This window comes from Aythya fuligula, chromosome Z (assembly GCF_009819795.1).
Source record: "Aythya fuligula isolate bAytFul2 chromosome Z, bAytFul2.pri, whole genome shotgun sequence".
NCBI lineage: Eukaryota > Metazoa > Chordata > Aves > Anseriformes > Anatidae > Aythya > Aythya fuligula.
In genome coordinates this window covers 26625142-26638372 of record NC_045593.1, presented here as the reverse complement: position 1 = coordinate 26638372, position 13231 = coordinate 26625142, and the positions used below count along the sequence as shown (strand labels likewise).

Below are 13231 nucleotides of genomic sequence, written 5' to 3'. Positions count from 1 at the left end.
ATGAAGAGAAGCTATTTGCTACAGGATTGTGGTTGAACAGTTTCAAGAATCTCAAAAATAAATCAAGAATACATAATTATATTAAAATTATATGAATTACATAAAACCAAATATACACGTTACATAAAACTATATTTAAAACAAGTTCATGAGAGCCATATTCAAACCTGCATTGTCCTGTTCATTGACAAGAATTCCAGATGATATCAGAGTTTTCACCAAAGACAAATTTCCTCTCCTAGCAGCAATATGCAGCTTAGTTTCTCCTTTTTCATTTCTCTTTTTCTTCTTTGATCCACCTGTTGTATTTACAGGTAACATGTAAAATTACATCTTCCCTTCTGTTAGATAGGGGAGATTCTGAACACATATTGGATGCTCAAAATGAACAATAAAAAACGTTTAATTATAAGAGGGATTAAGTTTCCTAACTCATTTGGATTACTGTAAATTTGTGCAATACTGTGACCTTAATTAGTCAGTACTATTAACTGACTATATCAAAAGTTTAGAAAAGTACTGCATAATAGTGTGGAAAACAAACACATTCGATGCCAAAACATACACAGTTCAGATCTAGATGACTTAAGAAGGGTACAACAGTTCAGGGATGAACTGAAAAGATAACAAGGTCGAATAGTTTTATAACATATCGTGGTAGGAAGCTTGTCACATTTCTCCATAAATTTCTTGTAAGTTACCAGGCATACCTGCCAGATATATTAAATTTGCAAATTGAAGTATTTAAGAAAGTACATAAAAGTGGAGTGTTGACCATTACCACTTCTCCATTCTGGATTCTTTATTATGGAAGCCATACATTTCTACAGAAGATATTTCTACAGCTATGATGTGACAAAATCCCATAGACAAATTATATATTTTTGATTGATGTCATCTAACACAGCTGAACTGCCTTTTAATTAAACCGGTGCAGCACTGGACTCATGAGGGTAAATAAACTTGATTTAATCCTTTTCTTATTGGTTCACAAAAAAAAATACGTCTGCTTTAAACAGTATCATATGATCAAATAGGTGCTAATTCTCAGGCTTCAGGTAACAGGCATAAAATTGGAGGTGATACAAAGAAAAAAAGCAGATTAAAAAAGTATTAATTCTACATATAGAGTAAGGCCCCCAAAAGACATGTTTCAATATTCAAAGCATGTATAAATCTTCAAAAGCTCTACCACACATTAGCTTTTTTTTTTTTTTTTTAAATCCTGTTCTTACTGTTTTAATACTGTGCTATCAGAGTTTCAAAAAAAAAAAAAAATTATAATAATTCATTTGGTCCTTTCCCCAATTTCTTAAAAATCTGAAATACATCTAAAAAAGAAAAACAGGCTTCAAGTAAGAATTTTGCAAATCTTATCCATTTTTTGTAAGTATTTATATGAACAATTAGTCCCTGCATCCCCATTTTCCTCTTCTCATCAGATAAGTTGTCTTCTCAGATATTTTCAGTTACCAGTAACCATTGCTATCAAACATCTTTTGTGATTTGACAGCTTAGGTTCCTTCTGCCTCATGGAAAATCCGTCTTTTCAAGGTTTTCTTTATTGTAAACTACTGAGCTTGTCATCTAGGACTGTTTGGAAGCATAAGAAAGATATATTGCAAATATATTAAAGATAAACATGTGGTGAGGATATATCCATATTAACTTTAGCTCATTCAGATCCTGCTGCAGTGAGACCGTGGCAGCACAGAGCTCAACATAGGCCATTTATAACCTGTCAAAAGGCATTTGGGCAGCCAGCTTTGTAATGAATGTGCTTGGCCCACATCGTATTGGCAAACAAAATAGCTGAAGACTTTCTTTTTCAAATGAAAACTATGATTCTAGAGCATGCAGAAGGGAGCACATTATGGAAATACTCCAGCCTGAGACCTACTCTTCTGTAAGATAATGTACTGTATTTTGTCTAAAAGCTTCTGGGTCTGAACTCCCAAAGCAATCATCCACTTTCTGGTCCTTGCTTTTTTTTTTTTTTCCTTTGATTCATGGGAAAATGTCCTAGGGACTCTTTATGGAGATGAAGGAGAAAAAAAAAAAAAGGGGTGCACAACAGCACATTAAGCTAATGACCCTTAGCAATATTGGTTGCACGTGAACAGAAATAATTGCAAAGTTTTCCAGTTAAGTTGTGATGTACAACAGTATTCTTCATGCTTGTTAGGAAACATTTGCAAAAGCATAATGTGACATTGGTATGTGAATCATAGTTTTCCATGAAGTACATTGCCAGGTGTATCATAAGCAGGAAGGATCAGGATCTTGGCAAATACGAGATCTAGTAACTGCCAGAACAAAGACAAGGTGGAGAGGTTACAGTAGCCAAGTCAGATTTGATTAAGCAGCAATACTTCAACAGCTTCTTCAGATATTAGTATACTTCACCACTGGTCTGAGTAATTTTTCCCACAAATCAATTCTCTGTAAGCAGAGTATGAATGTTGATACCCTAACAGGTGACTGAATGTAGATAAAAGTGGCACTGTGTATGTGTCCATTTAGGAATAGGAATTATTTATTCAAAAATAAAATAGCATAAGGAAGGTCACTACGACACAGAACAAGCAGCTAAGATACAAAAGCCAGTTAATGAAGAAAAGGCATGAAACAACAAAAACATGTGAAAATGCTGCAAGCCAGGAAACATTATCCTATCTTCCACTTTTTCTGCTGCATCTGAATGCCATTTTCCCAGTCTCCAAAGTGATTAATGCATTCAGTTATAAAAAGAGCTACATTTTCTCCCATGACCTGTCAAACAGCAACGTTCTTCTGCAATGAAGGAAATAATTAAATTTTAGCAGAAAAAAAAAAGAATCTCTCTTGAAAACAAACCTAAAAAAAAGAAAGTTAAAAAAAAAAAAAAAGTGATCTGTGAAATGATATTCCACAGGACACCAAAATTTAAGACCCATGTTTGGGATAAAGTTTATTAAAATTCTGAATTATGTGTAAAGGAGATAAAACATGTAAAGTAAAATAAAATCCAAAATGTATCAAGGTGTACACACCTCACTATAAATACTGAGCAGAAGCATAGGAGCTGCAGAGAAGGACATTCAGAGGGAAAGGAATGATAGTCAGAAGTGTTTATTCTTGCAATAATTAGAAGCAGATGGTGCCATGTATCAATTATGCCATGTTTTCTTTCCAGAATGATGCAAAAAGTGTTTCCTACAACAGGAGGAACCAATTTGGAGATAGGAAAGCTAAGTATTGACACTGCCAAATATTGCAGAACAGTAAGTAGAAAGAAGCATTGACTGCTTTCCACCCACCCTTTCATTTCCAAAGGAATACAAGAGCTTGCAGGCCGGAAGTTCAAGACAACAGAAACCTGAGATGGATCAAAAAACAGAAACCACCTGAGACAGAATAAGGAAACAGAATTCTGTACAACTGAAGACGGAAGAGAACAAGAAGACTGTGACCATAAAAGAGAAAAGATCAGCAAGAACCTTGTGTAGTTTACTTGTTAATTTTGTCATGGCATCATGACTGTTACAGGATGTTGCCAAGATTAGTTGGTGATTCCTTAATTCAACATATAAAACTAGTAAGCATCAAGATCAAAGTCACCAAAAGGAAGTCAATTGTTGCCAGCAAAGGTAGAAACAGAAATAGTATTTTGCAGGACACAACTACTTTTCACAGAAGCCATGTCAAGTCTGGCTTAGGAAGGCCAGGTTAGAGACCTGGGAGAGAGTGGAATATTAAATGAAAAATGAAAAAATGTATAAAATGTGTATATAAATGTGTATAATAGAAAATACAAGTAAGTTGTAGAAGAATGATATGGAAAAACAAAGGAATACAAGGAAATAGTCACAGCCAGCAAAAATCCTAAAAAGGCAGTATTTACAGATATATTAAAGCAAAAACAAATTCCTCAAACCTGTAATTACCAGACAGAAATTTCAGAATTCTCTGAGATAACAATGAAGACAAATACTCCATTCTGCATCTAGGCAAAGCTACACAAGGAATTCTTGTCTTTTAATGACATGGTACTTCTCATTTCAACACAAATTAAGAAGAATGCCAAAATGTAATGAAAATAAACGTTTCTGAATCAGCAGTCCAGATACATTACATTCAAAGGTTTTAAAAGAGGAGGCATCCCATCTGAACAATGGGCTTTGGTTTTATAAGTCTTGAGTACTATGGTGGTTCCAGAAAAAAAAATGTTTTTTTTTGTTGTTTTTTTTTACATCAAAAAGACGTAACTGAAAAATACTTGGGGGTTATGATGAATAATCTGTTGGATCAGGGCTTTATGGTGAAGGCAAGACTTCAAAATAAATGTAAGTCTTAACACATGTGATGAAACTTTTAAACAGAAAAATATATGAGCAGGCAGAAGAGCTTGTTGCAGGGCACTAGAGCCTCCTACTGCAGTAGGTTCAGCCTAAGTGTATGCTGATTTAATATATAAATAATATATTAATGCCTAATATATATTAGTGCCTAATATATATAGTATATAAAAATATAAGTGCCTAATATATATAGTATATAAAAATATAAGTGAATATATGTGTGTCAGGTACACTGAGAGGCAATTTTACCTGATATATTAAATACCTCACTGAAGACCAATTTAGTATCAAACTCTCATTTAAGTAACTTAGTTACCTGGGTATCAATTTAGTGTTATTTAAAGCTCCCAGGTATGATTCTGCATCTCCTCAATTACCATGCTGAAGAGACTGATGAATGCAACGTACATAAAACAGAGTAAGAATACCCATTCTTTAAAACTGACTTCTGGCAATATTTCAAGTATTTGTAACTCACAAGACTATTTGTTTAGTATTCTATTCACATTTTTCCATGCTTTCACTCTGGTATTACAAGAAGCCTTCCTCCTGTATGTCTGGGGAAGAAAACAGCAACACTCTTTCAATAAAATATAATTAACCTTTCACCTGATTTCTTAGACGTTAGCTGTTCTGATGCTTGATTGAATTGTGATTGATTAGATGAAAGCTTGTATTTACTGCTACTAGAACACAAGTCTGTCTTTTGGCTTGTCTCCTGTAGGTCTAATCTCATTTTTTTAGTTTGGATTTCTTCTGCTTCAGTTAACTGTGAGAACACATTGCTTTTTCTACTTCCTTCTTCATTTTCTTCAATGTCTTCTATTCCATTCATTCCAGCAAACCCTCCTTCACCTGTCATTTTAACAAAAGAACTTGGAATAACTATGCCTTAATACACTGTAATGTGTTAAATGATGTTAAAATTTATGTTAAAATGACCACCTAGTCTAGGTTAAAATACCACTGCAGTACTCACTCAATTTTTGAAAATACTTTAACATAATAAATAGTTTGTTCACTATTCACTGTATGTTAATGTACTGAGATTGAATCCAAAAGAGTCAAAGATTCTTTTGTGAAAAAAGGGCCTTTATTGATTTGTAAGTATTAAAAAAATAAGGTGCTTAAGAAATTCACTCTAATTAATGATTAATGCAACAAACATTCTGGTCACATTTTGATAAATACAATGGAGACATTTATATAAAATAGCCTCTCCCCCCCCCCCCCCCCCCCCCCCCCAAAAAAAAAAAAAAAAGGCAAAAATGACCAAATAGTTAATCTGGCATGGTGGGCTGTACCAAAACATTTTTTTGCCATTTATTCATGACGATAAACATGTTCTGGAAATCCACAGCTGTGATTTTTTATTTTTGTGTGTGTTTTGTTGGTGTTTTTTTTTTTTTTTAAGTAAAATACACAGAATGCTTATAACAAACAGATAAAATAATTATTTACAAATAAAAACATTGTAGGCATTTTCTGGGAGGTTTCTTTCTGTGCATTTTACACAGTCTGAAATGAATAAGGAGCTTTCTTGTCTGTCTTAATACTGAAATGCAAACCTGATTTTGAGTTGGCCTCCTGAAGCTCCTGACTCTTACGTTTAATTTGATGTGCTTCATTTTCATGGAGTTGTAAAGCTGTAAAATGGATCTCTATACTACTAGCATTTTCAGTTGCTTCAGTTGGACAGCCTCCAGCACCTTCTTCTGCATTAAGCAGGATCCTCCATCCTTTCTCTGGTCGTGGAGCTTTTTCTTCAATGGTACTTAGTGCACCACCAGTAGAATTAGAAAGACTTCTAGAAACACTTTCACCACTAGTAGCTGCTGAAAGCTCACGTGCCACAATTGCTTCTGTATTTGTTTGAGGTGTCTGTTCAATGCAGCTGGTTCCATCATCCAATATATCAATATGAATGTTTTGCACCTCATTTACAGTAGTCTGTTGCAATATGTCTGCTCTCCCTGTACCAGTAAGCTTCGCACCTGCTAGTACAGACTCATCTGTCTGTAAGGAAATCTGTACAAACAAAGGCAAAGAAAGTTTTAAAATCAGATCCTATTCATTTCATTTCCATCAACATTAAATTTATTTGTCAAGTTTTGCAAAGAAATGATTTGATCTGAAGGTACTCTCATATCAGTATTTAGATTCCCATCAGTCAAACTATTACTGTTACTCTGCTTGAGACGTTGATCACTCTCCTAATTCTTGGATTTCCTGTTATGACTTTACAGCAGATACATTGTGAGAGGAAGTCAAAGCAAATATTGACTGAGAATCAGGTTCTCTTAAATCAGTAGTCTCCAAATGCTGTACACACTTTTTATCCAGAAAACAATGATGCAAAGAAACACAAACTGGTGATCACCTCCCCTATTAGGGCAGAATTGCTGAACTTCTGCCATTTCTGCCTTTTTTCTTTTTTTAAATTGATTTTCATTGTTATCACTGTTGAATTCATGTTCCTGTTGCAGTCCTGTCCAATTTAGCAAGCTCAGTTTTCCTGAATTAACTGGAATGCAGCAATTATAACTGGAAACAACAACAGTGATGCCTGTTTTGTTACATCCAGCATCAGGGAAACATGTTTTCTGTAATTTAATTGTTCCTTGGTATACAGGTGGATATAAAGAAGACAAATATTTCTCATGTTTATGAACTCTGAGTAACACTATTTCTGAGCAGTTTTAGTTTTGTCCGTAGCCTCTGTTATATCAGTAACAGATATATTTGCGTTTTTGAATGTGTATATTTTTTATTTTTTTTCCCATTGTTTTCTGCCTTCACTATCCCAAAGAACTGTATTTTATTTTATTTTTTTTGTAAATTTTAACAAATTTCTTTGTTCATTTTAAGCAAAAACTTTGATGCTTTAGTAAGTTTAGTATGTTGAACTGTGCTATCTGCAACCTTGAGCAACGCAGTAGCTGCCTAATCTTCTCCTATCGAAACCAAATAAATACAATTTAATGCATGGCTGCAAGAAGCAGCTATCCAAGTACTACCAGACAGACAATATTTTGCAGTTTCAGTCAGGTTTCTACAACTACTAAGAGGCACTGATGTACCATGGTTGTTGTAAATTACCACTACAGCACTTGCAAAAACTCAGTAAGAACCACTGTTCACGAGAGACAGCTGATTGCCTCTGTCTTGCATCTTCATGAGGCTGCAGCTTATCCCAAGTAACATCAAGGATCAGCAACTGTTTGCCAAATCACAGAATCACAGAATTTTCTAGGTTGGAAGAGACCTCAAGGTCATCGAGTCCAACCTCCAACCTAACGCTAACAGCCCTCCACTAAACCATATCCCTAAGCTCTACATCTAAGCGTCTTTTGAAGACTTCCAGGGATGGTGACTCCACCACTTCCCTGGGCAGCCTGTTCCAGTGCCTCACAACCCTTTCAGTGAAGAAGTTCTTCCTAACATCTAACCTAAAACTCCCCTGGCTCAACTTAAGCCCATTCCCCCTCGTCCTGTCACCAGGCACGTGGGAGAACAGGCCAACCCCCACCTCGCTACAGCCTCCCTTGAGGTACCTAAAAAGAGCGATAAGGTCACCCCTGAGCCTCCTTTTCTCCAGGCTGAACAAGCCCAGCTCCCTCAGCCGCTCCTCGTAGGACTTGTTCTCCAGGCCCCTCACCAGCTTCGTCGCCCTTCTCTGCACCCGCTCAAGCACCTCCATGTCCTTCTTGTAGCGAGGGGCCCAAAACTGAACACAGTACTCGAGGTGCGGCCTCACCAGAGCCGAGTACAGGGGGACGATCACCTCCCTAGCCCTGCTGGTCACGCTGTTCCTGATACAAGCCAGGATGCTGTTGGCCTTCTTGGCCACCTGAGCACACTGCTGGCTCATATTCAGCCGACTATCCACCATCACTCCCAGGTCCTTCTCTGCCTGGCAGCTCTCCAACCATTCCTCTCCCAGCCTGTAGCTCTGCTTGGGGTTATTGCGCCCCAGGTGCAGGACCCGGCACTTGGCCTTGTTAAACTTCATGCAGTTGACCTCAGCCCATCGGTGCAGCCTCTCCAGATCCTCCTGCAGAGCCTTCGTACCCTCAAGCAGATCGACACACGCACCTAACTTGGTGTCATCTGCGAACTTACTGAGGGTGCACTCGATGCCCTCGTCCAGATCATCGATGAAGATATTAAAGAGGACCGGCCCCAGCACCGAGCCCTGGGGGACGCCACTAGTGACTGGCCTCCAACTGGACTTGGCTCCATTCACCACGACTCTTTGGGCCCGGCTATCCAGCCAGTTTCTAACCCAACGAAGCGTGCGCCAGTCCAAGCCAAGAATGTCACCCTGCCTCAGTCCCTCCTGGATACAAAGCATCTAGTACATTATGTGCTGTTTTTGAAACACATTTCAGAAACAGTTGTCTGCTTCAGTTTCCTGAAGAGAGCTAGCAATCCCATAACTGTCCAGCATCAAATTAATATCAGAATTCTTTGTACATCTTTGTAAAAATGTACCCGGTGCAGGTTTATATCATCTACACTTTGAGCACTTAATGTATTCTCTGCATCATCTCCACCTGAAAAGAAAATAAGACAGAAGGGAATGATTACTGAAAAGGGACCATAATTATTTGCTTTGTACATATTGTGTATTGTGTCCAAAATCTTGTGCAACAGTACCTACCACATTTAGCTGTCGAGAAACTTACTAAGCCACAGGGTTTTTATTAGAATATAAAACATACCAATACATCAAATACATATCCAAATATTGACGCCCAATCTTCACTGCAGAAGGGACTTCGTACAAACCAGAAGAGGATGGACTGGAGTTTGACATTATGTTTCCAAATTTTTCAGATCAGTGATTTGAGCAATTCTTTTTGAAACTTAGAGGAGCTACTATGCTTCCCTAACTTAAAATAGGCACCTCTGGTTCCCAAGAGACTTTTCTGGAGCCAGTGATAATGGGATACTTATGTCTTTCCCTGCATACCATACTTTGGCAGGGAAGGGGATGAAGTAGCTAAAGCCAGGCCATTGGTATACAAACAAGTAGGGATATTTCCTAGCACCAGTTCAGTGCCTTGCTGGTGGATTGCTTCAGCATTCCAGCTGCTCTCTGTGCTGACAAAATGGCAAAAAAAGAGTACAGCAGCTACCAGGTTCTGGCCTTAGATATTAATATACTTATTTAATCCACCCAAGTCAATTTATTCATTTTTTTCTCAATGTATTCTTAAAACTAGACTGGCCATGCCATATTGAACAAAAATCTAGCTCATCACCCTTTGTTACTTTCACTGCAACATGAACCCCAACTCTTGCCCAACAACCTATGATGGAACCAGCCTCAAATTTAACAGGCATTTCACAGCATGGTAACTCTTTTTCTAACAGTTCTGGGAATCTCCCTTACCAGATGTTAACTCTAGCCCTAGGATCACTGTTAGTCCAGTGGCTCCTGCCAGTCTTAGTCCTAAATCAAGCCTAATGGCCCAGCTACTGAACACTGATTAGGCCAAATCCTAATCCAAACCCTAATTTTGAACATAGTCCTATCCCACCAATCTTTGTAAGAATCAGAATATCAAGATGATTTTTGGTGGCTGCAGCCTTAAACCGTAGTACAGCAGCCTTAAGCTCCTAAGTACAGCAATCCCTGCCAGCAGCTTTAATTTCTATTTCCCTCATATTTGAAGCCAGTAATTTCTGCCCACTCCTTACTCCTTTAAAACCATGGGGGAATGGTTCTAAATTAAAAGAGGGGAGATTTAGATCAGAGATTAGGTGGAAATTCTTCACTCAGAGGGTGGTGAGGCACTGACACAGGTTGCCCAGAGAAGCACTGGATCCCTCATCCCTGGAGATGTTCAAGACCAGGTTGGACAAGGCCCGGAGCAAGCTGATTTAGTGATCCATGGCAGGGGGGTTGGAAGTAGCTGTTCTTTAAGATCCCTTCCAACCCAAGCCACAATATGATTCTTACAGCCCTGACTCTAAGTTTATTCTGGGTATTCCTTCCACACTGAAATCTGCTACATCCCAAACAGACTCATCAGGGTCCAACAGTCCTAATTCCACCTCTAATCAAGGCTTACCTTGTGGCACTACTTTAGATCTGCCCCTGACCAAACAGCCCCTTCTGAATTGTCTTCTCAACTTACCTCCTAAGACGGTACAGGATCCAACTCTCGTCTTAGCCTAAACATTCTCCTACCAACACCCTGCAAACTCAGTCTTTATGGTAGTTCAGCTACACTATTACCCCTAAATTGTAACTTAACCCTAGTCCCTGCCCTAACATCAGCAGCTAAGGCCAAGCCTTAACTAAAGTCAAGTCCGTGGAATTACTATCTATATTTAGGGAAATATTGTGAAACGGATGTTCTGAGTTCCTTCATTAAATAACGATAATATGTCAGCACAATTTCTCCACTGTTGTGGTTTAACACAGGGGGCAGCTAAGCACCACACAGCCTTTCACTCACCCTCCCCTCACCCCCCATGGGGTGGAGGAGAGAATCGGAAAAAAATGGCAGCCTATGAGTAGAGGTAAAGACAGTTTATTAGGATAGAAAGTAAAGGAAAATAATAATGATAATGATAATAGTACTGCTAATAATGATGTGTATGAAACAAGTGATGCACAATGCAGTTGCTCACCACATGCTGACCAATGCCCAGCCTAACCCTGAGCAGTCCGGCCCCCTACCCCGCTAGCCACCCTTATCTTATCAGCATGACCCCATACGGTACGGGATGCCCCTTTGGGCAGTTGGGGTCAGCTGTCCTGGGTCTGTCGCCTCCCAGCTCCTGCTGCACCCCCAGCCTGCCCGCTGGCAGGACAGAGCGAGAAGCTGAAATGTCCTTGGCTTGGTGTAAGCACTGCTCTGCAACAATTAAACCATCAGGGTGTAATCAGCACTCTTCTCATCCTAAATGCCGCAGCACCATACCAGCTACTAGGAGGAAAATTAACTCTATCCTACTTGAAACCAGGATACCCACCTGATACTGAATCTCCTCTGGATTTTAGTAGATAGCTTTTAAGCAGTCTCTTCATAGATTGGTCAGAAGCTTCTTCTAATGCACATCTCCCCTCCTCATTTTTTAATAAGGGATCAGCTCCATACCAAAGCAATAATGCTGCCACCTAGAAAAACAAGGCTTTTTCTGAGATTGTTTCTCTTCTGGCAATATTTTTCATACTCCTTCTTTATAAATGTTTCTCTCTGGTGAACTTGAGAACATGAGCAACTAAAAATAAATCTAAAGCCTACAATAAATAGTCCTTCCCTCTACTAGTTAATATATCTTAAGTATTCTCCTAGATGCATAATTATTCTAAAATCTTGTTTTTATGCTTAAAAATTGTATCCAGTGATTAACCTGATGCCACTAAGCCACGGCCTCCCAAAACACAAGCTAGGATTCATCAGTCCCTAAGCCCTTAACTGGTGGAAAATAACAAGCAATTTTAGGATATGAGTCAGTTTACCTGCTTAAGACATCTACTTTGGGAGAAAATACGGTGTACTATAAGTGTGTACTTTATTGAGACTCTTTTTGCCTGCAGAGGGAATTGGCAGCTATTTCAGATGTATAAAGTACATCAGGTCAAAGGAAACCCATTCAGACAGTCTTACTGACATTTCAGCTTCTTTACAAAATGCAAAGCCTGATTGTGTTGTTGTTCACGAAACGATCACTTCGGCAAAACGTTCCACCTAGCTTTAAAGAACACTTTTTTAAAACATGGAAAATTTACAATCTGATGATTTCTTTTCTGTGGCTAATGCTGCAGTCTTATTCCAGCACTAGTGTGTTTTTACTTGTACCTTTGCCATTCTCTCTGTTCCACATCTATTATCATCTATTATCCCTCACCCATGCATTTAAAGTCCCTCGTTCCTTCTAAGCAGATTGCTACTGATAGAATTGCTAGCAAAGTTTGCTCAATTCATACATTCTTCTAACAACAAAGCAAATAAAAAAAAAGTATTCAATTCACAGCAAAAACCCTCTTGGCCTTCACAAGTTGTCTCAAATCTATGAACTCTTTCATACAGGAATGTTGAGAACTTCTTCCTTAATGAGGTTTTGAGCTGCACATCACACGTGTATGCTCTCCTCCTTAATTTTACTATGAGAAAGTCTTAAAGTCTTCCATATGCTTACCATTTTTGTGAAGTAAGAAATTAATTTTGCAATATTGCAGGTGGGGAAAGGAATGAGGCAGTCAAATTCTGTGTTTCCAATCTACAATAGTAACACAACGCAGAAAAAGTAGCTTTTAAAGAAGCACGTACAAATGCCATATTACCAAAGCAGCAAAAATTAAGCCTGCTGGACCACTACAGTGATGTAACTGTACTGAGCCCTGCTGTGCAGTACCATTCCCCGTGAATATGCCAGCTCAGATAACTCATAACTCAGCTTTGTGTTGATTGATGTTGATGCTGTGGTGGTTTTACCCAGCTGGGCAGCCAAACTCCACCACAACCACTCTCTCACTCCCACTCCTCAAAGGGAAAGGAGAACAAAATAGAAAAGGCTAAAGGACTGAGATAAGGACAGGGAGCTCACTCATCAATTTTCGTCACAGGCAAAACAGACTCAGCATAGGGAGAATAATATAATTTATGACCTATCACTTGCAGGCCAGAGCAGTGAAGAAAATAAAAGCAAAATACAACCACCTTCCCCCCATCTACCTTCTACCCCCATTTACCTTCTGCCTTCTACCTCCTCCCACCAAGTAACACATGGAAATGGGGAATGGGGGCTGCAGTCAGTCCCTGATGCTTCGTCTCCACCGCTCCTTCCTTGGCCCCTGCTCCACCGGGGGCTCCTCCACCCATGGGGGGGCTGCAGCGTGGAGATCTGCTCCATGTGGGACCCATGGGCTG

The 13231-nt window shown here is 38.9% G+C and overlaps 1 protein-coding gene across 1 annotated transcript in view; it reads right to left on the bottom strand.

Annotated features, from left to right (window-relative positions):
• LOC116500537 (ankyrin repeat domain-containing protein 31-like) overlaps nucleotides 1-13231 on the bottom strand; it is a gene marked incomplete at its 5' end in the record, with an annotated part of 29100 nt that overhangs the window by 11282 nt on the left and 4587 nt on the right. Inside the window, 5 exons of the mRNA XM_032205616.1 lie at nucleotides 168-299; nucleotides 3322-3386; nucleotides 5854-6368; nucleotides 8835-8896; nucleotides 11331-11475. Of these exons, the coding sequence (XP_032061507.1) occupies nucleotides 168-299; nucleotides 3322-3386; nucleotides 5854-6368; nucleotides 8835-8896; nucleotides 11331-11475 (919 nt within the window). The remainder of the gene's footprint in view (nucleotides 1-167; nucleotides 300-3321; nucleotides 3387-5853; nucleotides 6369-8834; nucleotides 8897-11330; nucleotides 11476-13231) is intronic.